This window comes from Bubalus kerabau, chromosome 1, assembly GCF_029407905.1.
Source record: "Bubalus kerabau isolate K-KA32 ecotype Philippines breed swamp buffalo chromosome 1, PCC_UOA_SB_1v2, whole genome shotgun sequence".
NCBI classification, from domain to species: Eukaryota; Metazoa; Chordata; class Mammalia; order Artiodactyla; family Bovidae; genus Bubalus; species Bubalus kerabau.
This window is the reverse complement of record NC_073624.1, coordinates 148,228,732-148,256,440: the sequence shown is the minus strand read 5'-3', so window position 1 is coordinate 148,256,440 and position 27,709 is coordinate 148,228,732. Positions and strand designations below refer to the sequence as shown.

The 27,709-nt window shown below is 34.0% G+C and overlaps 1 protein-coding gene and 1 non-coding gene across 8 annotated transcripts in view; both read right to left on the bottom strand.

Annotated features, from left to right (window-relative positions):
• Nucleotides 1–1,452: 1,452 nt before the first annotated feature.
• CCAR1 (cell division cycle and apoptosis regulator 1) overlaps nucleotides 1,453–27,709 on the bottom strand; it is a 46,660-nt gene continuing 20,403 nt past the window's right edge. For all 7 annotated transcript variants that reach the window (XM_055591385.1, XM_055591370.1, XM_055591393.1 and 4 more), the window contains 16 exons: nucleotides 27,434–27,595; nucleotides 24,728–24,953; nucleotides 24,031–24,144; nucleotides 23,330–23,496; nucleotides 22,368–22,578; nucleotides 21,465–21,548; nucleotides 19,814–19,999; nucleotides 13,460–13,651; nucleotides 11,474–11,713; nucleotides 11,006–11,117; nucleotides 5,719–5,798; nucleotides 4,783–4,929; nucleotides 3,941–4,061; nucleotides 3,520–3,705; nucleotides 2,372–2,577; nucleotides 1,453–1,800 (listed from right to left, as the gene is read on the bottom strand). In XM_055591385.1, coding sequence (XP_055447360.1) covers nucleotides 1,741–1,800; nucleotides 2,372–2,577; nucleotides 3,520–3,705; nucleotides 3,941–4,061; nucleotides 4,783–4,929; nucleotides 5,719–5,798; nucleotides 11,006–11,117; nucleotides 11,474–11,713; nucleotides 13,460–13,651; nucleotides 19,814–19,999; nucleotides 21,465–21,548; nucleotides 22,368–22,578; nucleotides 23,330–23,496; nucleotides 24,031–24,144; nucleotides 24,728–24,953; nucleotides 27,434–27,595 — 2,494 coding nt within the window. In that variant the 3' untranslated portion in view covers nucleotides 1,453–1,740. The remainder of the gene's footprint in view (nucleotides 1,801–2,371; nucleotides 2,578–3,519; nucleotides 3,706–3,940; nucleotides 4,062–4,782; nucleotides 4,930–5,718; nucleotides 5,799–11,005; nucleotides 11,118–11,473; nucleotides 11,714–13,459; nucleotides 13,652–19,813; nucleotides 20,000–21,464; nucleotides 21,549–22,367; nucleotides 22,579–23,329; nucleotides 23,497–24,030; nucleotides 24,145–24,727; nucleotides 24,954–27,433; nucleotides 27,596–27,709) is intronic.
• LOC129642638 (small nucleolar RNA SNORD98) lies at nucleotides 23,628–23,692 on the bottom strand. Its single transcript, XR_008709893.1, has one exon. It is a non-coding gene; the product is annotated as a small nucleolar RNA SNORD98 (small nucleolar RNA).

Here is a 27,709-nt window from a genome sequence, read left to right as displayed (position 1 = left end):
CTTCACTGTCTTTTAGTTAAAAATTATCTCCAAGATTTCCACCCGAGAAAAACTTTCTAACTATTCTATAATAATTAATCTTACTGTAAAGAAACAGAAACACTTATAGAATAACTGTACAGTTACAGATCAATCAGTGGTTCAACTTCATAGAAGTTCAACCAACCATTAAGAGCAGAAAGGGTAATTTATGGTTAAAAAAAAATTGGTTTGAAAGAACTTCAGGTATTTTAATTATTTCTTAGTGAAAGCTATGTGGATTACACTTAGCTTAATATGCGTGTAACAAGGCACTTACATTCTCATATTAAACTGTAGGAACACCAAATCATTATTCTAGCAAAAAAAACATAAAAACTCTAGTATATATTTCTATGCCAGTGAAACATTCCAGGAACAGTTATTCATATACAAATAAACTGATTATTTGCTAAAGCTGAAATTCAGCTTTTAGTGTTACTTCAAAGACATGTCATTTTGGGGACTTCCCTGGCAGTCCAGGAGTTAAGACTCTGCACTCCCAATGCAGGGGCAAAGGGTTTGATCCCTGTTCAGGAAACTAAGATCCCACACACTGTATGGCATGCCCTCTCCCAAGCAAAAGACCAGAATTTATCCCTACATTCCTTTAGACCAGAGTTTTTCAACTACTGACATTTTGGGCTGCGTAGTCTTTGCTGGGGTGGGGCGGTGGAGGGGGAGGGTTCGGCGGGGTGGGCAGCAGTGGCAGGCAGGATATGCAAAGTAGGATATTTATCAAAGTTCTTGGCCTCTAACAAGTAGATGCCAGTAGCACTCACCCAGCTGGGCCAGGTACAAATGTCTCCAGACATAGCTAAATGTCTTTTGGGGGCAAATTAACCCCCTGTTGGGTACCGTTGCTTTAGAGTGTATCACATTTCCTACCTTTTCACTGAATTAGTTAATAAACTCTTATGTATCTAAAATTCTGAAGGAGGTACACAGACTAATAAAAATATTTTTAATTAAATAAGACTTAAGGTATCATACTGACATCCACTGGCTCGATACTAAATTGTACATGTGACATATACTGCATTAAAAAAAAAAAACCTCAAAATTAAAAGTAATATACATGCTATTCTGGGAAACTAAAACAGTTAACATTAACATCAAAACTATGTTTTATGTAAAGCTTAACATATATAATAACATTGATAATTATTATTTTCTCAGTTTTAGATGTACTGTCTTTTGGATGAATTAAATTTTTAATAAATGTTTTTAGAGTCTAGTTAGGATTTTAGAACAAGTAGGAAAAAAAAAAGCGTGCTCCAAAAAACTTGCAAAATTGAAGCAGCACGCTATTTTCTGACTTATATTGAGGTTTTAAAAGGCTAGTATCTTTCTTAAAAACTAGTAATGATAATGCTATAAATAAAATCACAACTTTCCAGGTTTTTAATAAATGACATCTGTAATTAAATACTATTGTCAATTAAACTGATGAACTTTATTGGGGTTAAAACTATAACAAAGTTCATCCTAAAACATTTTGCAATGCAAAATTATCTCACTCAAGGAGTGTTTAATAATTTGGATGCCAGGAATTACAAGCAATTTTCAAAAACAAAGACTCACATTCATAAAACTTTATACATCATTTGAACTAACAGATATTTATACTACTAGGATCAAACGTGCATCACTTTCATTCTAGTATCATGATTTTATATATTACATTATTTATCACCATTCTTTGTCACTACACATATTTTATCATACACTTGCACCATTCTCCTTAGATTTCTGATCTTTATCTTCATTCTTCCCATTATCCTATAAAATATACAAAGAAAAAGTATATTTTATTAGATTCTCTTAGATGTAACTTTAAAAAAATACCATCAATAAACAGAGATACTCCAGATAGCCCATTTCACCATCTATGGAAAAGTGAACCCTTGGGGAACTATTTGAAAGAAATCTCTCAGTTCTGTGCAGAATGACTTTTAGTATTTGAGAAAGCCATGTAAGTCCTAAGAAATCAGAGGTTCTTAGGAATGCATTACTAACAATAATACAGTCCTTGAAATGGAGATTTTTTTTTCCCCTTGTTCTCTGAGGGAGACCCAGGCTAAAGAAGGTCTCTCAATTACTGAAGTTAGTTTACAACAGCACTAAGTTACTATATTAGTAAATCTTGTTTATAAAGAAGTCTGCAAACATAAATCATGTTGACATCTGAAGTAAGCTCTAGGAAAATACTATGTTTGGAGAAAAGGACAGAATGCTACCACTAGTTTCTGTTAGAAAAGCCACTAAGAGCTTAATAATATTAAATTTTCCAGAGATAGGCTTTTCTGAAAAGACTAAACTATGAAAATGTTGAAGGTAAAAAATAGCTAACCTTCTTAAGAACAGTGTGGATTTCATCCATTACTGTGGATAAGTTTCTGATTGTCTTATTCAGTTGGTTTTCAAATTGCAAATTCATGTTTTCTGAAATCTTTAAGTTTTCTTGTAACTGACTAAGGTCCTTTTTAACTTCTCTAAGTTCACCAGAAAGGTTTTTGTTAGAAATCTCCAAATTTAATATGGTTTTTTCATCTTTATCTGTCAAAAGAAAAAAAAAAAAGAAATCAAGTTCAAAATTCACCATCTTACCACTTAATATTTCCAATTTAACCTTGAGGTTAAAAATATTTCAAGTCAGAAGACTTAAATAATAAGTGTATTATTAGACTTAATAAGTGTATATAATTCCTTAAACTGGCCACAAGTGTCAATTTCAATAGCATAGCACAATGCAATGCTTCTTTGTAAAGAATCTGGCTACAATGTAGGAGACCTGGGTTCAATCCCTGGGTTGGTAAGATCCCCTGGTGAAAGGAATGGCTACCCACTCCAGTATTCTTGCCTGGAGAATTCCATGGACCGTATAATCCACGGGTCACAAAGAGTGAGACATGACTGAGTGACTTTCACTTTCACTCACAATCAGTTCAGTTCAGTTGCTCACGCCAGGCTTCCCTGTCTATCACCAACTCCCAGAGTTAACCCCAACTCATGTTCATCGAGTCGGTGATGCCATCCAGCCATCTCATCCTCTGTCGTCCCCTTCTCCTCCTGCCCCCAATCCCTCCCAGCATCAGAGTCTTTTCCAATGAGTCAACTTTCCACATGAAGACTCACAATACTCAGTTAAATTAAGCTTTACCTAAGTATTACTTCTAAAACCAAGTTCCATTTTTTAGATGATTGCACAGACTAGAAAAAGTAGCAGGAAGTGGAGAAAACTAAGCAGAACTACGGGAGGAATTAAAGGATACAACAGAACAATCAAACCTGAGAATACACCTGAAGATCTAAGATTAATTCTCATTATTATGCTAAGCAATTTTACAACTTTAACAGAAATAGTCAAATGTAAAGTTACATTATGTATCTACACTATAAAGTATGGATATGCATGTGTACAGGTGTGCATATATGTGTGCCCACATATATACCCCAGTAGAGTGTTAAAAGTACCAACATACCAATGCTTTTCCTTACCTGTCTTTTCTTCTAGTAACTGCAGCTTCTGTTCCACTTCAGCTCGTACTTTTTCACTCTTTTCCAATTTTTGCAAGAGGCTTCCTACATCAACCATTGCACCATTGTACACAATAAGGCCAACATTTTCTTCTACGTCTTTTGACTCCTGTTTTACTACTGGTGTTGGAAGTAACAATCTGTTTCCTGTAATATAAAAGATACTTTTATTTTACAGCATGTGGGGTCACAGTTCTCTGACAAGGGATTGAAACCATAACCCCTGCAGTGGAAGCATGAAGTGCCAACCATTGGACCTCCAAGAAATCCCTAAAAGATATCATACTTAAAAAAAAAAAGATACCATAGTTTATTATGTTATTTTCTTTTTAAATTAATAATAGTTATAAAATGGCATGATCTTAAAATAATATACTCAAACCTAGCATATCTTCCTGCAAAGCTTCAGATTCTTCATGGTTTTCTTCATCTTTTGAGGTGTCTGTTAATTTCCGGTAAAAGCAAGATTCACGGAGTACTACTTTATTAAGAAGCTTCTTTACCTGTTATGCAAGAAAGTAACCAAATTTAAAAGATGAAAATAAGTTTTTGATTCTCCTTGAACTGTGTTCTAATTTACACATATGATGAACATTAATACCATTTCTCAGGTATCCACTACCATTCAATTAGAGCACTTACGTTTTTAACTGTCTTCTCTAGAAACCTAAATTTCAAATTATCACTTGAAAAAAATTTTCTAAAAAAAAAAAAAGCAACACTGAAAGAAACGCTAACACATACATTAAGGTTTATGTACAAACACACATATTACAGCATAGCCTGTGGTTCTAAAAAATGAGAGCCATTCAGCAACGGGGGCCTAGTTAAGGCAATAAAGGCACACCTATACCATGGAATACTATGCAGTAATAAAAAGAACAAAATGGATCTCTATTTTCATGGCAGAATGCTGATGATACATTATTAAATGAATAAAAGTCTCAGATATCACCAGAATGATTTCATGTATTGTTTATAAAACTGGAACTATCATATATAAACACATATGAATTGCTTAAAAAAGATCTAGAAGTTTATATACTAGGCCAAAGGCGTAGAATTAGACAGAGAGGAGACTTTTAACTTCTTACACATTATTTCAATATTGTTTAACTGTATTATTATGAGCCTGTATTTGCATTTATATTTCAAAAAGTCAAAGATACTAAAAAGAGTTATTTAAAAATGCTTTTCATTTCAAATATTTGTAAGATAGATTACCTGAGCCCGAGAAAGATGTAGTCCAAGAGTATAAAATATTTCTTCCAAATCCTTTTCAAGAAGGTAACCACAATGGCTTTGATCAAAGTAAACAAATGCCATTAATAGATCTCTGTTAATCGTGATCATCTGAGTCTTCTCTTTTTCCTAAAGAAAATGCAGAAAATATAGTACAGAATTTTAACCCCTGAAAAGTGACAAAATTAGACTGTGTCCGTAATATACCAAAAATATGAAAAGACCTTTATCTCATCTTAGCTAAACTGAGTTGATCTAGTTATGTGTATGAAGAAATAAATAAAACATATTGATTATCTGTTGTTGCTGTTTACTCGCCAAGTTGTGACTTTTTTGCGATCCCAAGGACCATAACCCACCAGTCTCCTCTGTCCATGGGATTTTCCAGGCAAGAATACTGGAATGGGCTGCCATTTCCTTCTCCAGGGAATCTTCCCAACCCAGGGATCCAACCCACATCTCCTGCATTGGCAGGCAGATTTTTTACCACTGAACCACTTAGGAAGCCCACTGATTATCTGACATATCTTTTCTCATTTGAAAAGACCCTGATGCTGGGAAAGATTGAGGGCAGGAGCAGAAGGCGACAACACAGGATGAGATGGTTGGATGGCATCACTGACTTAATGAACATGAGTTTGGGTAAATTCCGGGAGTTGGTGATGGACAGGGAGACCTGGTGTGCTGCGGTTCAGGGGGTTGCAAAAGTCAGACACAACTGAGCAACTAAACTGAATACCAAAATACAACTGACTGAATTCTGCTGAGTGGTACTATATAGATATACAAGGATCAATAAAGTTCATCACTGTGTTACATTTAGTAATAAGTATGTTTTATGTAAGAAATGGAAATTGTTGTGTTGTACATAAGAAACTAATAATGTATGTCAAACATACTTCAGTATTTAATACATACCTTATCTTTAGAGGGCCTCTCCTTGCAGTACCTATTAATATCTCTTTTGTCATCTCGTTTGTTTTCTTCCTCATCTCGATCTATACGGTAAATACAACAGGAGCAAAAGACTCATTTAGTAGATAAATTTCCAACTATCACACAGATTGAAAATACTTTTCTATTACTGATCAGTTTTCGAAAGATACAACAGCAAAGAAATATATAAATAAAAATAGTTTGGATTTTATAAGAAACAATTATAGCCCTAAACAGAAAGAAACTTATAAGGAGACCAGAGGGAAGAAGAAAGTGGATTTTACTGATTTAAATACAAGGACTTAATTCAATAAGTATTTGGGGGATTTAGTTTCCAAAAATGAATGTATTTAATACAAAAAGATTGAAACTTAAAATTTTTTTTAAAAAGAGCAAGTATATTTTCTTAAAGGAGAAACACCAATATAGGAATTTTAACTGCAGATGCATTATTGCAGAATAAAAGTGTATGTGAGAATTGAAACGTTTTTTCATAATTAAGAAGACCTAACAATGTTAATATCCAGATTTGCATAATAAAAGATAGGAAATCAGATGAAAGTTAAAGCTCAGTTGTATCCAACTCTTTGCAACCCCATGGATGTAGCCTGCCAGGCTCCTCTGTCCATGGAATTCTCCAGGCAAAAACACTGGAGAGGGTTGCAATTCCCTTCCTTCTTCAGGGGATCTTCCTTACCTAGGGATCAAATCTGGTCTCCACACTGCAGGCAGATTCTTTACCATCTGAGCTACCATGGAAGCCCAGGAAACTGGATAAATTATTCTTAATAAATAAATAAACAGAAAACTGACAAAAAAGTAAACTCCTTTCTCTTACCTATCCATAGGCTACCCAGTTTTTGAAGACCTTGGCCACCACCCTCAGGTAAATACCATTACCACCTTGATATTCAGCTAATATTAAAGAATAAATCTGCTTATGGATTCAGTCCTTACCTCCTAAAATGCCTAAGTTGAAGTCCTAAGCCCCTAATACTTCAGAATGTTGCCTTATTTGGAAAAATGGTCTATGCAGAGATAATCAAAATGAGATTATCAGAGAGGGTTCTAACTCAATGACTGTTGTTCCTAAAGAAAGGAGAAATTTGTATGCAGACATATGCAGACAGAAGACAATATATGAGAATATGTGGAAAAGATAGCCATCCAGAAGCTGATCAAAGTTGCCTAAAACAGAAACTTTCCTCACAGCCCTCAGAAGAAACTAACCCAGCCAACTCTTTCATCTTAGATTTAGCCTTCAAAATTAGAGTGTTTTCTTTGCAGATATTTAATGATCAACAATTTTAAAAGAAAATTTTAGTTCTAGAGGCTTCTGGATCTTTCAAATGGATCTCCATCAGAAAGCCCAGAGTAACAAAGGGTTTGTTGGTAAAATACAAGATACAGTAAACACAAGAAGTTGTTTAGTCCTTAAGATATTACAGAGCTTATATTCATAAATAATTCACACTATATTCCCTTCTTGAACATTCACAATATAAATAAGCAGCTAAGAAATTCTGTAGTAAAATGTGTAAACCTTTGCTTTTAGCCCAAGTTTCCCAAATTTATTTGACCCTAGAATATTTTACTAACCTTAATACCAGTTAATATTTTGGAACACTCTGGGAAGGACTGTCTTAAGAGAGAAGTTGTATGCAAACAGTAACAATGTAGAAAAATCTTTGTATTAAATAGAATACACATGCGAAAACACACGTGAACCTTGATAACATTATGCTAAGTGAAAAGAAGCCCGTCACCAAAAAAACCCCACATACTGCATGATTATATTTATACAAAATGTTGTCTAAAATTGTGTATATATCAAAAACCAGTGAGTTGCATGTTTATAAGTGGGTGAAATGACTGATATATAAATTACATCTTAAGTTGTTATTAAAAAAAAAGAAAACAGTGGGCTTTTCTGGTGGTCCAGTGGTTAAGAATCCTCCTTGCAATACAGGGACACCGGTTCAATCCCTGGTTCAGGGAAGATCCCATGTTCTGTGGAGCAATTAGGCCTGTGAGCCACAACTACTAACCTGACACACTGCAACTACTAAAGCCTGTGTGCAAAGACCCTGTGCTCCACAAGAGAAGCCACCGCGGTAAGACTGCACACTGCTCACCACTAGACAAAGTCCATGCGTAGCAATAAAAACACACCACAGCCAAAAAATAAATGAAAAATAAATGAAGAAATCTTAAATAAATAAAGGGAAACAGACAAATGTTCTAAAACTACTGGATTGTGGTGATGGTTTCACAATTCTATAAAGTTACTAGAAATTATATTGTTAAATTATTCAACTAAATTACATACATTTAAAATGAGTGAGTTTGTGATATATATTAGAACAGCAATTGCTAAGTCGCTTCAGTCATGTCCAACTCTGTGTGATCCCATAGACGGCAGCCCACCAGGCTCCCCCGTCTCTGGGATTCTCCAGGCAAGAACACTGGAGTGGGTTGCCATTTCCTTCTCCAATACATGAAAGGGAAAAGTGAAAGTGTAGTCGCTCAGTCATGTCCAACTCTTAGTGACCGCATGGACTGCAGCCCACCAGGCCCTCTGTCCATGGGATTTTCCAGGCAAGAGTACTGTAGTGGGCTGCCATTGCCTTCTCCAAGAACAGTAATAAGCAGTATTAAAAAAGAGAAAGACTATGTGTGTGTGTGTGTGTTTTTTTTTAAAGACTATGTGTTTTAAACCTAATTATTTCATACAAAGTACAGAGTGGTTCAATTGCTTGTTTTATTACCATGGATAAATTAATTTACTGCTAAGAGCTGCAGTTTCCTCAATTATGAAATGGTTAAGTATTCTCTTTCATTTGTTCACATTTTACAGACATGACCCATTTTGAGTGTTTAACTTGAAAGGTGTCACTTTCGTTACCATCTCTCCAGAAACCTAATTTTAAAACATTTTTTAAAATTCCAAGTAATCACTGCTCAAATCTTAGAACATGCTGCGTATAAAAACTATCTGGTAATCTTTTCGACATCACTATCCCCTACCTACTTTTTCAATGACTACACAGAATTTAACTGCATGTCTATGTCAAAATGCATTTAAATAACTCCCTATTGTTTTACATAAAAGTTATTCTAGCAACTGTACTGAAAAGAGACTCTAGAGGAAGGGTATAGGGAGGGAAACCAGATAGGGGGCTATTAAAATAATCCAGGTATGGGCTGCCTTAGGGCTACACCAGTGAAAAAAACAGAAGTGAAACTGACAATGTTAGTCACTCAGTCATGTACGACTGTGACCCCAGTGACTGTAGCCCGCTAGGCTCCTCTGTCCATGGAGTTCTCCAGGCAAGAATACTGGAGTGGGTAGGGTGGCCTTTCCTTTCTCCAGGGGATCTTCCCAATTCAGGGATCAAACCCAGGCCTCCTGCACTGCAGATGGGATTCTTTACCATCTGATTCATCAAGAAGTCTATAAAGTTGGTGACAAATGGTCTGATTCTGGGTATATTTTAAAACAGGCAATATGACCTCCTGATAGAATGGAAATGGAATATGACAAAAAAAAAAACAAGGATGACTCCTAGATTTTAGCTTAAGCAACTATAAGCATGAGACAGCCATCAAGAGTCAGAGGTCAGAGGATTTGTTTGTTTTCATTATGGTGAAGAGGAAAAGCAGAAGTTCAGGATTAAGACATGTTTATTTTGAAACGTCAGGTAAGTGGAGATGACAAATAGGCAGTTGATATGGAAGAATAAGAGAAGCCTGATTTGAGATATAAATTTGAGAACTGTCAATACAGGTAGATAGTATTTTAAGTCAGGAGAATGGAAAAGAACACCACTAAGGGAGTTACACAGTAGAAAAGGAATAAAGAAAACAACTAAAGAGAGCCAGGACATTCTGACACAAAAGAAAATGAGAACAATGTTCAGTGATTTAAGTAAATTAAGTGATTTAAGTGATTAAAACAATACTGGGAGAATGGGGGAGAAAAAAATGGGATTGTAAAATGGGTTAATCTTCATTGAGCAAAGCAGGTAATGAAGATAAAAGAAACAGTGATATATGTATATCATATCACTGCTACTGAGTTGAATGTCTTTTCTTAGGCAACTTGAAGAATTTCTACTTTCAAATGAATCAGAAACACATACAAACACAAAGATAATATAAATAAGATAAAATATTAACTAATGAATCAACTGTTGGGTATAAGCTGTTCAACTTCTTTTGTGTTCCATTCTTTCAGCTTCTTGTGTGTTTGAATATTTTCACCAATTAGAAGAAAATTAAAATGCTAGGCTAAAAAGAAAAAAATAGAGAGGCAAACCAAAAATACCTTAAGTAGTAATAATTCTCAGAGATAGGTATTACAAAGAAAACTTATGGTTTTCTCATTTGAGAAAAAAAAAAAAAAATTTTTTTAAAAAGGCCCCAAATCTACATTGAAACCAATAATCAGTGGTACCCCATATGTACTACAGAGCTGGCATATATGATTAGTCAAGACATCTACTATAAGGCCTTTTGAGTTTCATTACTACCAGTAAAAGTCTATTATTTAAAACTTGGATAATAGATATACAAATGTTTCTTATTAGTCTTTAAACTCAATCTGAATGTGAGATATACTCTTTTGCTTAGATGATAGCCTTCATAATTTAAAAAAATACTAGAGTTAGTTTTCAGAGAAAGCAATGGCACCCCACTCAAGTACTCTTGCCTGGAAAATCCCATGGAGAGGGCCTGGTGGGCTGTAGTCCATGGGGTCGCTAAGAGTTGGACACAACTGAGCGATTTCACTTTCACTTTTCCTTTTCATGCATTGGAGAAGGAAATGGCAACCCACTCCAGTGTTCTTGCCTGGAGAATCCCAGGGACGGGGGAGCCTCGTGGGCTGCCATCTATGGGGTCGCAGAGTCAGACATGACTGAAGAGACTTAGCAGCAGCAGCAGAGTTAGTTTTCTAAGGAAGATTATAACCTTTTCATGACACACTTTAATACAGTTTTTAGGGAAAATTTTACTCAAGGTGAATAAGCATTAATTATATGTGGAATGTATGACAGTCAAAACTAAACATTTCTTAAAACAATCCTCTCACCTAAAAATTACTAAAATAGTAGTTAATATATTAACAGTACTTAATATAACATACTCTCACCAGAGAATATTTTACCTTTCCTATTCTAAAAATTACCATAATTATGCATTTCAGTGATATGAAGTCACCAAACAAAAATTGTAGTTTTCATCCTAAGGGGAAATAAGTGAATCGTACCATCTTCTTCATCCTCAGCTTCTTCTGCTTCCATTGGATCATATTCATCTTGATTATTATCCTCTTCAGTTTCATCATCATCTTTAGAATCATCTTTTCTTTTATCTTCTTTCTGTAATTTAAAATGTCTTAAAATCAAGCAAGATCCCAAAATAATTAAATTCACCAAATTTACTAGAAATAGTATCACATTATAAATATCTTATAATAATGTACTTTTATCATTCACAACATACATAAATAAGCCATCATGCTATATACCTCAAACCTAAAAATAGAATAAACAGAACTAGTTATATATGCTTATGTAGGCTTAATTCAAAAGACTTAAATTTCTAATAATACACTAAAACTTTTTAGTTTGACTTTTATATTTCACTATTCTGATGAAATTATTGTTCTATGTTACACTACAGAAGACTAATTAGAAAACTAAATCAACTGTTGGTCATACAAATAATTACAGACCTTCCTTTCATCCCTATCTTCTTTTTTATCTTTATCATCGCCTGATTTTCTCCGTTTGGGTTTTGGTTCATCAGTTTCATCATCTCTTTCTTCTTTTTTATCTTTTCTCTCATCTTTTTTGCTTTTCTTTTCCTTTTCTTTTTTATCCTCTTTCTCAGGAAGAGACAATAATGATTTGTATATTCTGACACCAAAATCTCTTTGAAGCATTTCATTGAAAAGCTCTGCAAATAATGAAACCTATAAAGACAAAACAGTAACCCAGCCAACTTAGTGAACAAATCCAGCAAATCAGTAATTTATCATACGATGACTTATCACATCCAAGAACTAATGGGCGCTAACAATAAATAATTAATGTCGATGATGCCAAGAAGCCTCAAAATCCTCAAAAACTCTTCTGAAGATATACTGTGTTTAGTATACTTTTGACCAAATAGTATAAAAAAATAACTGCATGACTTTATCATGTGTCTCAACAAGATGTACTCTACAAGTTTTTATGAAATGCCTACTATGTATCAGGACTGTTCTTAGCAATGTAAATACAGAAGTGAAGAAAGCAGATAAAAATCCTAACTCTCATAAGATAACTAATCTAGGGGGACAAAGTATGAAATAATAAAGTCAGTATCAAATTATAATAAAAACAAGTAGGGTAAGAGCATACAGAGTAATAAGAGTACAGCCGGAGATGGCCTTTCTGATCAAGTGACATTTGAAAAGTAATGTTAAATTCACATACAAAAATGACTTACATTCTAATGATAGATTAAAAGGAAATTAAGGGGATATGTTAGATGGAGAAGAAAAAAATAAAGCAACATTTTGCTAGCAGATATCTGTTTCTCAAATCACTGTTTTCCACTGTATGGCATTAATTTGAGATCCTCTTATAGCATCCTTTAGATATACAGTATATACATTATAAGTAGAGATATCAAAGACTATTTTTTTCATTAATTTTTTATTTACTGCAGGAGAGGCACTATTAAGAGTTACATTTATGGCAACTGGTAATAAAAATAAAATCATATAGCATATGATGTTTAAGGACACTGATTTACTGGAATTTTCAGTGTTTCAAAAACTGTAAACACTTTAATATTTGTTACATACTTTGCATCAAGATGAATAAGAATGCACTTCATGTTTAATAAGCTCAGAAGCCCTCTGTATTTGTTTGCAAACATCACTTTTATCTTACCATCTGGTGGACAATGAATGACCTTCTGGGTCAAGTAGGTATGACTGATTTTTACAGTATAATTTTATCAAATGAAACAATGTGAAATTTGTTGATAAGATACAATAATTGTACACAATTATAATTTCGTATAGGCTATTTACAAAAGTCATATTTTACACCGTTTTGTTTAAAGAATGAACCAATCACTAACATAGAAAGAGAAGTGCATTTCAACTATTTTGAAAAATGACAAATTATGTTGTAAAGCTGCTCTAGAGTAACGATACAAAGGAACAGATTCACCTTGAAAAGATAAACATCAATTATTTTATCTTACACCTAGATCAGTCAGATGTAAAAGTTTCAATCCCACAAAATGGTATTTTAAACTCTACAGTAAATAATAAAGTGCTGCTACATTTCCAAGAGCGGTAGTTAGACATTATTGTATTATATGACCCCTGATATCCTGATAAAAAACAAAAAACACACCACTACTTGTGAAGTAGTCGAAGAAAACAATGATTGAACCTGAACCGGACTGAGACTTTAGATCCAAGTATCAATTTATGGGAAACAGAGAAGCCAAACATTTAAGCCATACCACAGGAATGCAATCAGCAAAACTGAGTTTGTAGGAAACGTCACGTAGTTGTTTTTCCCATAAAAAAATACACTGTAAGGAAAATTTTAAAAACAGAAACAATGAAGGAGGCACTCAAAAGAGATTTGAGGTATACTGACCAATCAAAATATATGAGCCTCATTTGGACCCCAATTCAAATGTAAAACATTACCTCAAATGAATGTTCTTTATTATCCTCTAATCTGTAGTCCAAAAGTACACTCAAAGACATGATGCTACAATCAAACTTGCCACTTTTTGCAGCCCAGTTTGGATGTACAACGATAGCCGGCTCATCAGGCAAAATATATCTTCTTTCCCGACGCTGGCGTTCCAGTTCCTCTTGACGTTTTCTTTCTTCTTCCTACATATTTGAAATTTTAAATAATGGTTCAACTTCCACATACATTATGTATCATACCAAAAGAAAAAGGGTGAATTTCTAACAATGATAATACCAACTTTAAGGGCTAAGAAGAGAGTGAAGTTCAAATTTACTAAAGAAGATAGCCACTTTTACAGCTCCTAATTCTCTTTTTCATTTTCCAAGGTAAGCTGCTGCCTTCTAAAGAGGGAAAAGACACCACAAACCTCTATTACCATCATATAAATCAGGATATTCTGGGGAAATGGTGGCAATCCCCACATTTAAAAAAGAGACAGTATAATCTAGATACCAAAACCAAAATCCATGTATATTCACAACAAAATGAAATGACAAAGGTATTTCCACAAACCCCAATATACAAGTAGGAGGGGAAAAGTCACAAGATCTAAAACTTCTATGTGTTACTGACATCTGTGTAGAGGGGAAGTAGAAGGAAGCAATGAGGTTACCTGCTGAATCTAAGAATAGGAAAACCATAAAACAGGCAGTGGAAAGCACAGCAGGTAAATTTAAAAATAGTAGCTGAAACTAGGAAAAGGTGAGTGAGTACAAAGGGTCAGTGTTAAGATCTAAAATGGCCAAGGCATTCTAGGCCCACTTGCAAAGCTGATTTATCAAGGCACCCTTTCAGCACAGGCCAAACTGAGGAGAAACTTCTGGGAGCAGAATCAACAGTGAACAGTGCAAGAATAAAAGAGAGAGAATAGAGACGTGGGAGGAAAAGGTCCAGATAAAAAATGACAGATGGCAATTAAGATAGAAATCTCAGCAAGACACCACATATTTTTTAGCAGAACAAGAAAATAACAGAACATAGAGCTCTATAAAGTCAGAAAAGCTATCTGAAGCAACCTCCTTCTAACAAACTTTAGAGAAACCACATTCACATAAAAATTAGCAACAGAAATGTACTTTGGTCAAATTCCATGCAAAGTTATTACTGGGGGAAAAAAAGGGGGTGAGAGAATAAGGAGCAGAATCACGTCTCTGGCAGACAATGAAAGTGGACCAGAAGACATGGCCAAAAGACAGATAAAAAGCCTTAACTTAGTATTTTAAAGTGTGCTAAAAGACATAAAGAAAATGTTACAACATATGAAAGAACAACATGAGTAAATATTTTAAAAGTAGAAAATGAGGTGACAGAATTTAGGGAACAATCAGAAAAGATAGTTCCAGAAATTTAAGAATAAAGTAAAGGAATAAAAAAGCAAATGAACTCAACAGGTAATGCCTTATTTCCTCTAAAATCAGGAACAAGACAAGGGTGACCACTTTCACCACTACTATTCAACATAGTTTTGGAAGTCCTAGCCACAGCAATCAGAGAAGAAATAAAAGGAATCCACATTGGAAAAGAAATAAAACTCTTACTGTTAGAAGATGACATGATCCTCTACATAGAAAACCCTAAAGACTCCACCAGAAAATTACTAGAGCTAATCAATGAATACAGTAAAGTTGCAGGATATAAAATCAATACACAGAAATCCCCTGTATTCCTATACACTAACAATGAGAAAACAAACAGAAATTAAGGAAACAATCCCATTTCAATGGAAAGAATAAAATACTTATGAATAAACTTACCTAAAGAAACAAAAGACCTATATGTAGAAAACTATAAAACACTGATGAAAGAAATCAAAATGACACAAACAGATGGAGAAATATACCATGTTCTGGGATTAGAAGAATCAATATAGTGAAAATGAGTATACTACCCAAAGCAAACTAGATTCAACGCAATCCCTATCAAGCTACCAATGGTATTTTTCACAGAACTAGAACAAATAATTTCACAATTTGTATGGAAAAACAAAGAAAAAACCTTAAATATACAATGGAGAAAAGACAATCTCTTTAAGAAGTAGTGCTGGGAAAACTGGTCAACCACCTGTAAAAGAATGAAACTAGGACACTTTCTAACACCATACACAAAAATAAACTCAAAATGTATTAAAGATCTAAATTTAAGACAAGAAACTATAAAATGCTTAGAGGAAAACATAGACAGAACATTCTCTGACGTAAAACAGAAGATCCTCTATGACCCACCTCTCAGAGTAATGGAAATAAAAACAAAAAAAAACCAAATGGGACCTAATTAAACTTAAAAGCTTTTGCACAACAAAGGAAATGATAAGCAAGGTGAAAATATAGCCTTCAGAATGGGAGAAAATAATAGCAAATGAAGCAACTGACAAAGAACTGATCTCAAAAATATACAAGCAGCTCATGCAGCTCAATACCAGAAAAATAAACAACCTAATCAAAAAGTGGGCTGAAGAACTAAACAGACATTTCTCCCAAGAAGACATACAAATGGCTAACAAACACATGAAAAGATGCTCAACATCACTCATTATCAGAGAAATGCAAATCAAAACCACAATGAGGTACCATTTCATGCCGGTCAGAATGGCTGCCATCAAAAAGTCAATCAACAATGCTGGAGAGGGTGTACAGAAAAGGGAACCCTCTTACACTCTTGGTGGGAATGCAAACTAGCACAGCCACTATGGAGAACAGCATGGAGATTCGGTAAAAAACAGGAAATAGAACTGCCATATGACCTAGCAATCCCACTGCTGGGCATACACACCAAGAAACCGGAACTGAAAGAAATACATGTACTTCAATGTTCATTGCAGCACTGTTTACAATAGCTAGGACATGGAAACAACCTAGATGTCCATCAGCAGATGAACGGATAAGAAGTTGTGGTATACATACACAAAGGAATATTACTCAGGTATAAAAAAGAACTCATTTGAGTCAGTTCTAATAATGAGGGGGATGAAACTGGAGCCTATTATATAGAGTGAAGTAAGTCAGAAAGAGAAACACCAATACAGTAATATTAACACATATATATGGAATTTAGAAAGACAATAATGACGACCCTATATGCAAGACAGCAAAAGAGACACAGATATAAAGAAGAGACTTTAAGACTGTGTGAGAGAAAGCGAGGGTGGGACGATCTGAGAGAATAGCACTGAAACACACATATTACCACATGTAAAATAGATGACCAGTGTGACACATGAAGCAGGGCACTCAAAGTCGGTGCTCTGGGACAACCCAGAGAGATGGGGTGGGGAGGGAGGTATGAGGGGGGTTCAAGATGGGGGGACACATGTACACCCATAGCTGATTCATGTCAATGTATGGCAAAAACCACAATATTATAAAGTAATTAGCCTCCAATTAAAATAAATTTATTAAAAAACCAAAAAAGATAATGCCTTAAAGAGAAAAGGAGGTAATATGGAAATGTTAAAAATCAAAGAGAAATGAAAAAGTGACCAATATTGAGGAAGCAAAAAAGGTAAACACAAGACATCAGAATTCCTTAAAGAAAACAAAAGTGAACAGAACAAATAAAAAATTACTTGACACAACTTGTTTGTTCATAGCACTATTATTCACAATAGTCAAGAGACAAAAACAAGTATTTTTGCTACCATGAGCGCTGAGGTATCTACTAGAGATGAGCTTCAGGTACAACGACAAACGGATTAGTTGTAAGCATTAGGTATATAGTAGTAAAACCAAAATTAAGTGAGCATTAAAAGAGAGTACAGTATGTATGCTACATGCTAGGACAATATATTTATAGGACATTTTTAAAATGGGGAGAAAGCAGGTATAAGGAATAGGAAATTCAAAAATATACTTAAAGTAAGCAAGACTTTAATACTGGTGGTGGGGCTACTAATATTTTATTTGTATTATGTATCTGTATATATATTCACAAGCACTGGCAAAAAAAAAAAAGTTGACAATTTGAGCTTCAATAAGGAGAAGAATCACAAGGAACTGAAACCCATTAAAAATGTTCAAATCCTTGTATTCATGTTTAAAAACAAAAAACATGTGAAGATGCGGGGAACCAATTCACTATTGTAAAAACTGGATAAACAACAACAGAAAAATACTGCTTGATGGAGCAGCATATATACTACATTAGTATGGCAGAGGAATGATGCAAATTCCTGAAACCTTTTTTTTTTTTTTGCCACTGTGCCATATATGGGCTCTTAGTTCCCCAACTAGGGATTGAACCCGTGCCCTGTGCAGTGGAAGCGCAGGATCTTAACCTTTGAACCACCAAAGAAATCCCAACATTCTATATTTTAAAAAGAAAGAAAACAATCAAGTATTGATCCTGCCTTCTTCTACATGAATTTACCAAAAGGCAAATACCACTGCGTAACCAAAAGAGCAGATGAGAGGAATATGTGAAAACAAAATAAGAATTATAATACCACCATTTTTAACCTCAATAAATCAATGGATTTAGGATTTGAGTACTACTGCCCACTAACATCAAAAAGTGAAAATCTGCTTTCTTCTGTTGCTGTTCTGAACAATTCAATTCTAAAGCAATTCCTACAAGCAAAGTAGGTGTCTACAACAGGATTGAGGTTGATGAGAAAAGTTTAGAGCTACAATGGCCCCAAGTAGAAGAGCTGCCCAGTTATCAGGCACTGATATCCAAATGAAGCAAGGAGGGCATCCATACAGAGAAAGTATAGGACAGGAAATAAGACTAAAGTGGAATAAGGAGGATATACAGATTGGAGAGGGAGTGTGATATATAACTAAGGAAGTAAGCAAATCCATTAAGTATAATAGAAGGTATGTTTCTCATTATTGGGGAAAGGAGTTAAAATACATGGAAAAAGAAAACCAGAATGAAGTCTGTGATGTTGGAGTAGGACTGGAGTTATTAGTGTAAGCTCTTCACTTTCAAAGTACACACCACAGTAAATATGATGTACCACTCTTCACTAAAAGGTACCAAGGCTTCCTGGGGAAATGGGTGACTTCAGAAACAGTGCAGGGATAGTAATCAATGAGACTAAAACACTTTATATCATAATGCAAAATAAGCGAAGTCCTCAAACGATGACACAAGGCTATTTGGAAGAACACAAAAGTCAACTTGAAATGCCTCCTGCTGGCCAACTCTGAGATAATTCCACTATCAAATCTACTATTACATCCATAATCAAATTTCTCCAATTATCTCAAAAATACTGTTAATGGCTTCCCCTCCTCCCACCCTGATCCAGGGGGTCCAGTCAAGTTTCACTCAATGCATTCAGTTGTCATTATTACCTTCTTTAAACCATTTTTCTACTTTCATCACATGAACATTTATGAAAAGTTCAGACAAGCTGCTCTGTAAAATTTCATACATTCTAAATCTGTTTTCTTACAGTTAGATGAAGGTAAAACATTTTTGGTAGGAAGACTTAATAAATAATGATGTGTACTTTCACAATACATTCCATTAGTACACACATAATGTTGGTTTATCCAATTACTGTTGGTGTAACACACTTCTGACACCCCCATGTTTCAAATTCAGAAAACACCCGGAAGTTATTCTTCTGGGCATATAAGACTGAGGCACAAACAAGAGTGAATAAACGGTCTCTGAGTCTTTAGAACTGTGATGCAATCAAGCACACAGCTTTAAAGCAGCAAAATTCTCAGACAAGCACTTCATCAAAACTCAATCTCTGAACTTAATAGCTCTGTCAAGCAGATTTTCTTTGATTTTTTAATATCTAAAACATTATTATTCATTTTTAAGAGGAAGGATTGAAAACACTTGACTTATAGAAATCATTCAAATGTCTCTCAAGTGAAGAATGAATAAACACTGATACACTGATGCTGTGGAATATTATTTAGCAACTAACAAGAACTACAGAAACACACAATAAAAATGGGTGAATCTCTAATGCATTGTTAAATTAAAGAGGTCAGACTCAAAAGGTTATATAATTCCATTTACATGATATACTTGAAAAGGCAAAACTATAGGAAAACAGATCAGTGGCTTCCAGAGGCTGACCAGGTAGGAGAAGAAAATGCTTACAAAGAGGTATTAATATAAGTTATCTTTAGGGGATGACAGACCTTTTTTATATATATGATGACTGTGGTGGTGGTTAAACGGCCATAAGTACGTGTCAAAACTTGCACAACTTTTCACTAAAAGGATCAATTTTACTATTACGTAAATTATATCTTAATAGAAGTATATACACATACATATTCAAAGAACCCTATAAACCAATATTAAGTGTAACAGTATTGAAATGATTTAGTATATACCTCTTTATCATCTTCAGATTTTCTATCATCCTCCTCTTCCTCTTCTTTCTCAGATTTCTCTAATTCCTTTTGTTCTTCTTTTTGCTCTTCTACTTTAAGCTGTTTTGTCAGTCGGGCTATTAACTGGGATTTTAAGCCTTTGGAACTAAGAGCTCGACTTTCTAATTCTTTTCGGAGATCATTTACCTAAACATACACAGCATAAAAACACAGAAAATGGAAACAGGATCATGAAATAAGGAATCATGCAATTATCTTCTGTATGAGTTTTTTAAAAGTTTTGGTGAAAGGGACCCTTGTACAGCTCATAAAATATTTGTAAAAATGCAAACTGACAGAATTATTTTTTTTAAGTAATTTGCAACATATTTTAAGATGCTTTCAAAGAAGTTAATGCTCTTTGACCTAGAAATTCTAGTCTCTGGGAATTTACTCTAAGGAAATAATTTATAGACAAGAAAAAAAACTTGTTATACATTCTTTGTCATAATCCCTCCATCCAAAAATGTGAAGAAACAAAATATCCAATAAGAGTATTAATACGTAAGGAAAAAACAGTACATCATTTGAATGGAACAGTATAAAACATTTAAAAATAAATTACATGGGAAACACTATTATTAATTGAAAAGGATGAGATGGAACTTTTTGATACATGATTAGAACCAAGCCAACACTTTATACCCAGAAAAAATAACAGAAGATAATACATCTAATTTTTAAGAAAGGTTGCTGTGTTTGAGTGACAGGCTTGAGTCATTTTTTCTTCAATATTTTATGTATACACTAATTTTTAAAATAAGCATGCATAATATTTATAGTCAAAGAAATACAAATGTTTTAAACTAAGAAACAATAGAGAAGCCATCAGTTAGACAAAAATTTCTTTGGGCTGCAGGCTTAATCTAATCTTCTGAATCTATAGGATTCTATATCAAACCTGATGTTGAGGAGTAGTGCAAGAGTGTCAAAATTATAATATATATTCTCTACTTACTAAAAATCAATGTTGGCTTAAAAACTATAGTTTCATAAGAAAAACTCTGATTTTGCTGAGGACAGAAGTTAACCAAAAGGTCAGCTTTTATATGTTAATAAACAGAAAGCTGCAAAAGTAATCAAGTTTCTGATCTACATAGAATTTATATATGTGACTCTCTAGATCTACATTCACAGTATAGACCCAGAGATGCAAAACTGTCAAAAGATAACAGGTCCAAAGACCTTGGGAAGCAAAGAAAAACTCGTTAAGTATTAATCAAAGATTTTCAAAACAGGGTCTTAAATTACCTTCCTCCTAGTTCAGATGCATTATGAATCCACATTTTACTTTTAAATTCATTTAAGAACTGGATAATCGTTTCCTATGTTTCATTCCTTCTCCTGGAATTTAAGTAAATTAAATGCAGAAATTCCAACTCTTGGTCAGTTTCCAAATCAGAAAACAATATTGCTCACACCATACACATATGCATATTACATTCACCAGATACTGGCTGAACTATTTTTGCACACACAAACACAACACAGAATTCTATATTTAACCAGCGGACTTCATTTTTAATGACTTATATCTGAAAAACTATTGTCTACAATATCCTCTATTCCTGTTCATAGATTTCTAATTAAATATCATTACTTTCAAAGTTACCTTCATTGTCTTTGGGTCAAGTTTAGACCAATGGGTAGGAGTGGAAATTTCTTTAGCTTCACCATCATCCTTCTCTTCTTCATCCTGATATACAAAGTTAAGAACAGAATTACTATTCTGAAACCTTAAAATAAAGGTTAATTAATTTTTAAAAGTCTGTTGCTGATCTGTGCAAGGTCACAAATGTTTCAGATTGTCTTCTCCTAAAGTTATTATTTAGGCAAGTCCACGTACATACATTCTACCACTTTTAACTGATCACAAAGACACTCATCAGCCAATCAAAGCCAGATCTGTGAAACACAAAAGGGTGATAAATTACAACACAAAGGATATCAGGGATGCACAAACACTGCCGGTTCTCCACTAACCACACAGTGTGTGATCTTGCCCCAATTTTCAAACCACCCAAAGTTACGACTGATTTAGTCAGACCTTTCAAATGTACCAAAGATGCCGCCACATAGCCTGAAATTTCAAATCTCTCAGACTTGTGGTTGTCCAATTTCAAATATCCATGACTAGAAATGATGACCGTGAAAGAGAAAATTTTTTAAATTTTAGAAAATGGCAAAATGTTTAAAATGGCTTAATACTGAATCTTGCTCAACAACTGGTCCCAGATTCCAGCAACTAGACCTATGATAAAAACAAAATTCTGTGCAATTTAAGCACAACTTATTTTCCTTTGAGGTCTCAGCACTCTTAAAGTTAGCATAATAGACAAATTTTTTTTTAAGAGAAAAGAACATACAACTATACTGCTGAAAGCTGGATTACCAGTCGCTGTTACCAGTTATGTTCCTCCATGTGTGTTTGTTATGTAGTGTGTGGTGTGCATTTGTGCCTGTGTTCCTGTGCCTGTGAGAAGCGGAAATAGAAAAAGGGATTAGCGTTCAGTGCCTGTTCTCCATCAGCCTCCTTGCGTTCACCCTGAAGCTTCTCGACCAGCTGCTGCTTGTATCCTCGGGAGAGGGTTTCCCACTCTGAGCGGGTGGGAAGGCAATGCCAAACATCCGGGAAAAATAAAACCACTGTCTCCACATGAGCTGGAACTGTACGCCCCTTGTGGGTCTCCTCAGGGCGATGGTAGCGAATCTCTGCAAAACGGTACCTGTTGCAAGGGAAGAAGCATGTTGGAAAAAAAATTCTAAAATACATTTTAAAGACCCTAGTTCACTTGTAGCACATCAAGTAAAGAAATTTTGCTGCAAGAACTTGAGGTTGGTCTAAAGAAAAAAAAATTATAGAAGCCATAGTTCCTCTTTTGGTACATTTGTACAATATTTTATGGTTAAAAGAAGAATATGTTCCCCAAGGCATTGTCAAGTTTGATTACAGAGCTACCCATATTTTAGAGAATACCTGAAGAAGCTGGATAGCTGTTCAGATTTCATGTGCTAAAAAAAGAATGTTCTCAATTAAATCACAAGAAATACACTAAAATACACAAGACAAATAAGCCTCAAGAGAAAATATGGCTGAACAAAAATAATCAGCAACTACATCATTTTATAACAAAAGAATTATAATGAAATGAAGTTCTCTCTTGACGATCTTCTCCAGCTATGCATGAAATGAAAAATATTTTCAACATACATCCAACTTCCAAAGTACAGCGTAACAGAACATTAATATTTTCAGTTTATTTTGATTAGTTCTTAATCCTTTTCCCCCAAACATTTTTGGCACCAAATAAACTTTTGCTACAAACGAGCATTTTCCTTTGAGATTATCTGCATGATCAAGATTGCTAAAATACGGGGGTGGGGGGTGGGGGTGGGGGGGGAGAAGGCTGATGGACAAGAACATCTACATTAACTATTAGAAAAACATTTCTAATCAAGAAATGAATTAGTACTTACCATTGTGTGCATACACTTAGATCAATGCCTGTCAGAGCCTTACAACAACGAATAGCAGTCTTAATCAACACAAAGGGGTCTTTTTCTGGGTCTGGTCCATCCAACGAAGGAGACCAATGGCCTCCAATGGCCATGGCTTCATCCTTGCCTTTCATGCCCACTAAAAACTAATTTAAAAAAAAGAATCATTTACATGTATTATGTAACCTGTTAAATTACAAATTAAATACTTGAAAAGGAAAGGAACAAACCTTTCCAATACCATTTTTACTACCTCTGGTATCTGTCAGTCAAGGAAGAGTTCAGTTCATCATGTTCCACACTGCATTTCAGCAATGGAATAGGATTTATACATCATAACTCATCCTTCTAAAATATTTCCTCAGATAAAAAGTTCTTTTAAAGAAAACAAGCTATAATTCACACTTTAAGAGCATCCAGATACACTAAATCCACTAAGATTTTATTATGCTTCAAATATATAGCATCAGAACGACAGCTGAACTAGCGACATATAAATAAGATACAGCCATAATCTGCAATGAGAAAAACACCTACATCATTGACTGCTGTAACTATATTAAAATAAATTATAGAACAAATCAACAAAATTTAAAAGGTAGTATTTTTAAATTTTATATATGGACAGAACTAAGCAAAGTAAATATACACCTAAAGTTAAAATAAATCTTTCAGTTTACCTTAACGAGTCTAGCAGGATGCTGAAATCCATCTCGAAGTTCTTGTGGGTCTTCAGCAAGAGCACATGACTTATGATACAAATCTTCCATACTAGGGCTAGCCATCAGCATTACCTATTATAGTCAAATAATTCAATCCTGTCAAAAGTCTAAAGTAATGTAAAAAAATGAGAAGCACTACTAATTATCCTTCCATAACATTTAGCTGAAGTTTTTTTTTTTTGTAAAAATGGAAAATGCTACAGCAGAAATGGTATTGGATACCTTATAATTATATAGGTAACTTTGGAGGAAAAGGCGTTTTGATCTATGTTTATCAAATAGCAGAAAACTACTGACCATAAGCAATACACTCAATGTTATCCCAAAGACTAAAATATGGTGCATTTACCCAACAAAACATTTTATCTGGATCTATCAGAAGCCATAGAACATTTCAAAAAGCTCAATAAAATGAACTTCATCTTCACATTTTATAAGGTTCAAAATGTTGACGCAATATCACAGTTTTACAGCTCAAGAATTAAAGCAAAAAAGAGGTTAAATTATTTTAACAACCAAACAGAATCAGGCAGACAAGAAGAAAACACAGGCTTTCAGGTCTTAAAACATAATACTTTCTGAAGATTAACTTCACATACACTCTTAATACAAATAACTGCTCAGAAATTTTAGCTGTGTATCACAGAATACAAACCTTTGCACTGTATAAATGATCAGCATCTGGTGGATCAAGAATGGCCATATTTTTTTCTAAGGACTCTACTTCTCTGTGCATTACATAGAAATTGCAGTAATTTCCCAGCTGAAATGGTCTTGACAAAGGGAAAGCATCCACCCATGTAAACTGAGCATCAAAAAAGTCACTAGGTATATATAAATTCTGATAACGGCGCCTTAGTTCCATCATGTCACAACTAGGACTGAAAAACAGACATAAGTAGTGAATAAAGTGCCTTTAACACCAAAGATTATGCAAAGATTCACTCAATTCTAAAGCTATAAATACATAATTTGACAGTTAAAAGCCAGTTGAAAATGAATAGTCAACTATTAATGAGCTTTACATTTACATAGAAGCATATGAAAATGTCATTTTCAAATACGTTTATTTACAGTTTTGAATAAATAGCACCTACGTGTTACCTTCTTTATTATTTGTGTATAGCTTAAAATTCACTTAGAGAAGACCCTTTGAAATAACTTCAAACCAAGTTCCAGAACAGATCTGAACAAAATCAATTCTGCTTCAGCTGAAGCTGTATTTTTGAGAAAATTATGGTTCATACAGAATGAATACAAAGAAGGGATAAGAATAGCACCAATGAGTATGACAGCTCCTCCATCAGGCTTATACAGTATAGAAAAAAATAAAACCTGTATTTCTTCGCATCTCTATACCTCTCTATTTAATGATTAAGATCCATACCTGATTTATTATGTAAAGAGAGGATATGTTTCTTGTCTTTTAAATGTAACATACTATATTTATTTTTAAAGGATGATTTCCTTTTTCCTATGAAACAGAACATTTAAAGGAGAAACACTCAAAAGTAAATCAATCTAGTAAAAAGGCTGAGAAATATGTTAAAAACATAATGAAAAGTGGAAAATACCAATAGTGTGTAAGATAAGATTAACTACACTGTCCTTTTAAAAAACAGAAAGTACAAAATGTGAGCTCTATGTATCCACAGGGATGTCTTTTCATTTGAAACCTAAAATATAGAATTATAAGCTTGTTATTACAGTTGTTGACATATTTGGATAAAATTTTACTGTCAAAATATAAAAAATGTGGTTATTTGAGTGTTGTTATTGTTTTTTAAAAGAAGTGTTACAAACAAAAACTGTAATAGTTTTAGTTTTCCATCACTAGAATCTCTGAAGTCATGTTTTATCCCACAGGAATAAAATCTATAAATGAATGAAACATCACCACTTCTTGGCATATATCCCCTATTATAATCACATTACTAGAAGAAAATCTTGATTTCCACAACTACCGATGAGAAGAAATATGGCAACTCTAAAATAACTTTTATTTGTAATGTGTTCCTCTGATATTTGGGAATTTACTTCAAAGTGAGGAAGTGATACCATGAAGATTTAACTTGGAAGGATAAAGACAGCTGCTCAATTACATCCTAAGTATCAATTCCTCCCAGAATAGCAATTGAGACTAGGAACAGATGAGTTTAAAAGCAGAGCTGCTCTAGTTAATCTGGACATGTGGTTTTGTTTCAAATGAATTCCTCTGAAATATGCAGACATATTTTTTAAATATACAAGTAAACAGGAGTAACAAGAAAACTAATAAAATTAAGAATCGTTACTGATTTTACCACATGCAAAAGTAAATGAACAACATCTACCTAACAACTAAGCAAAGTCATCAAGCAAGACTTTGGGGGCATGGAGTAGCTTAAACACTACCCTGGTTTACTCAATATAAAACTGAATAAGTAGAAATTTTAATTTTTGTAGGTCACTATTATGAACACTTTGTCGAATGTAGCAATACCCTCTCAAGACACTGAACTACATAGTTATTTGTTCTTATGTCAAACAGTTTTAAACACTTTCACTGATTCATTTCTCTTATTTTATTGTAAATTTGCTTTTACCACCTGTTAATTTATCTTATACACAACTATCAGTTCCAAGGCTTTTAGAGGATTCTTCCTTTCCTTTAGAGTCGATTAGTCATTTCTCAATTTGCCTCTCTATGAATTACAATTTTGCACCTATCACCTAGTTGGCCACCACATCCCAGCCATCACTATCTACAACTGCCATACAATGGATTAAGTGCTTTACTTATATGAAATCAGCCCAACCTCACAATTAGTTCTGAATAGTTAATATAATTTCCATTTCACAAGTGAAGGTTAAAAATTCTTGCTAACCTTCCAGTTACTTCTGATTTCAAAAGCTAAAATACATATATATGTATACACACATATGTGTCTATGTTATATGTCTGTTAAGTACATACACAGAACTATGTTTCTATTATACTGCACAACCACAGAGAACTTGAAGTAACTGGTCAGTACTGTATCATTACTTCATCATACACAATGAACTATGCATGACCTTAATTAAGTCATCAATAAACTAGAATCTTAAATAATTTTACTTTTAAGGAACAACTTCATTACAGAGGGGCTGCCTTTTTCAATAGCTAGTACCTATAATGAGTGTATGAAAACAATGCAATCTTGCAAAGAACATAAATGCTAATTCAAATTGCTTTTCTGCTCTTATATAACTAAGAACTAAATGTTATGAAATCAAAATTATACAGAAAAAAAATTCTCTAAATGTAACACATTCCTCCGAATTACAAAAAGTACAAAATTAGTAATTTAAGAAAACAATGGGGAAAAAAAGAACTTACCAATCTAAAGAAAACTTTGAAAACTGAACTGTGTAACGTGGGACAACACGTCGGACTCTCCGAGGTGACCGTTCTCTCTCTCTCCGAGGAGATCTCTCGCGGGAACGTTTTCTCTGAGGAGATCTTTCCCTGGATCTACGTCTTTCTCTTTCTCTTTCACGACTTAAAGCAAATTTTTCTAAAATTACTTTTTCTAGCATTATCAAAGAGTTCTTTAATGAAGTAAATTTAATATGTATAAGCATATATATAAATATAAGCAACATTTCACGGTGT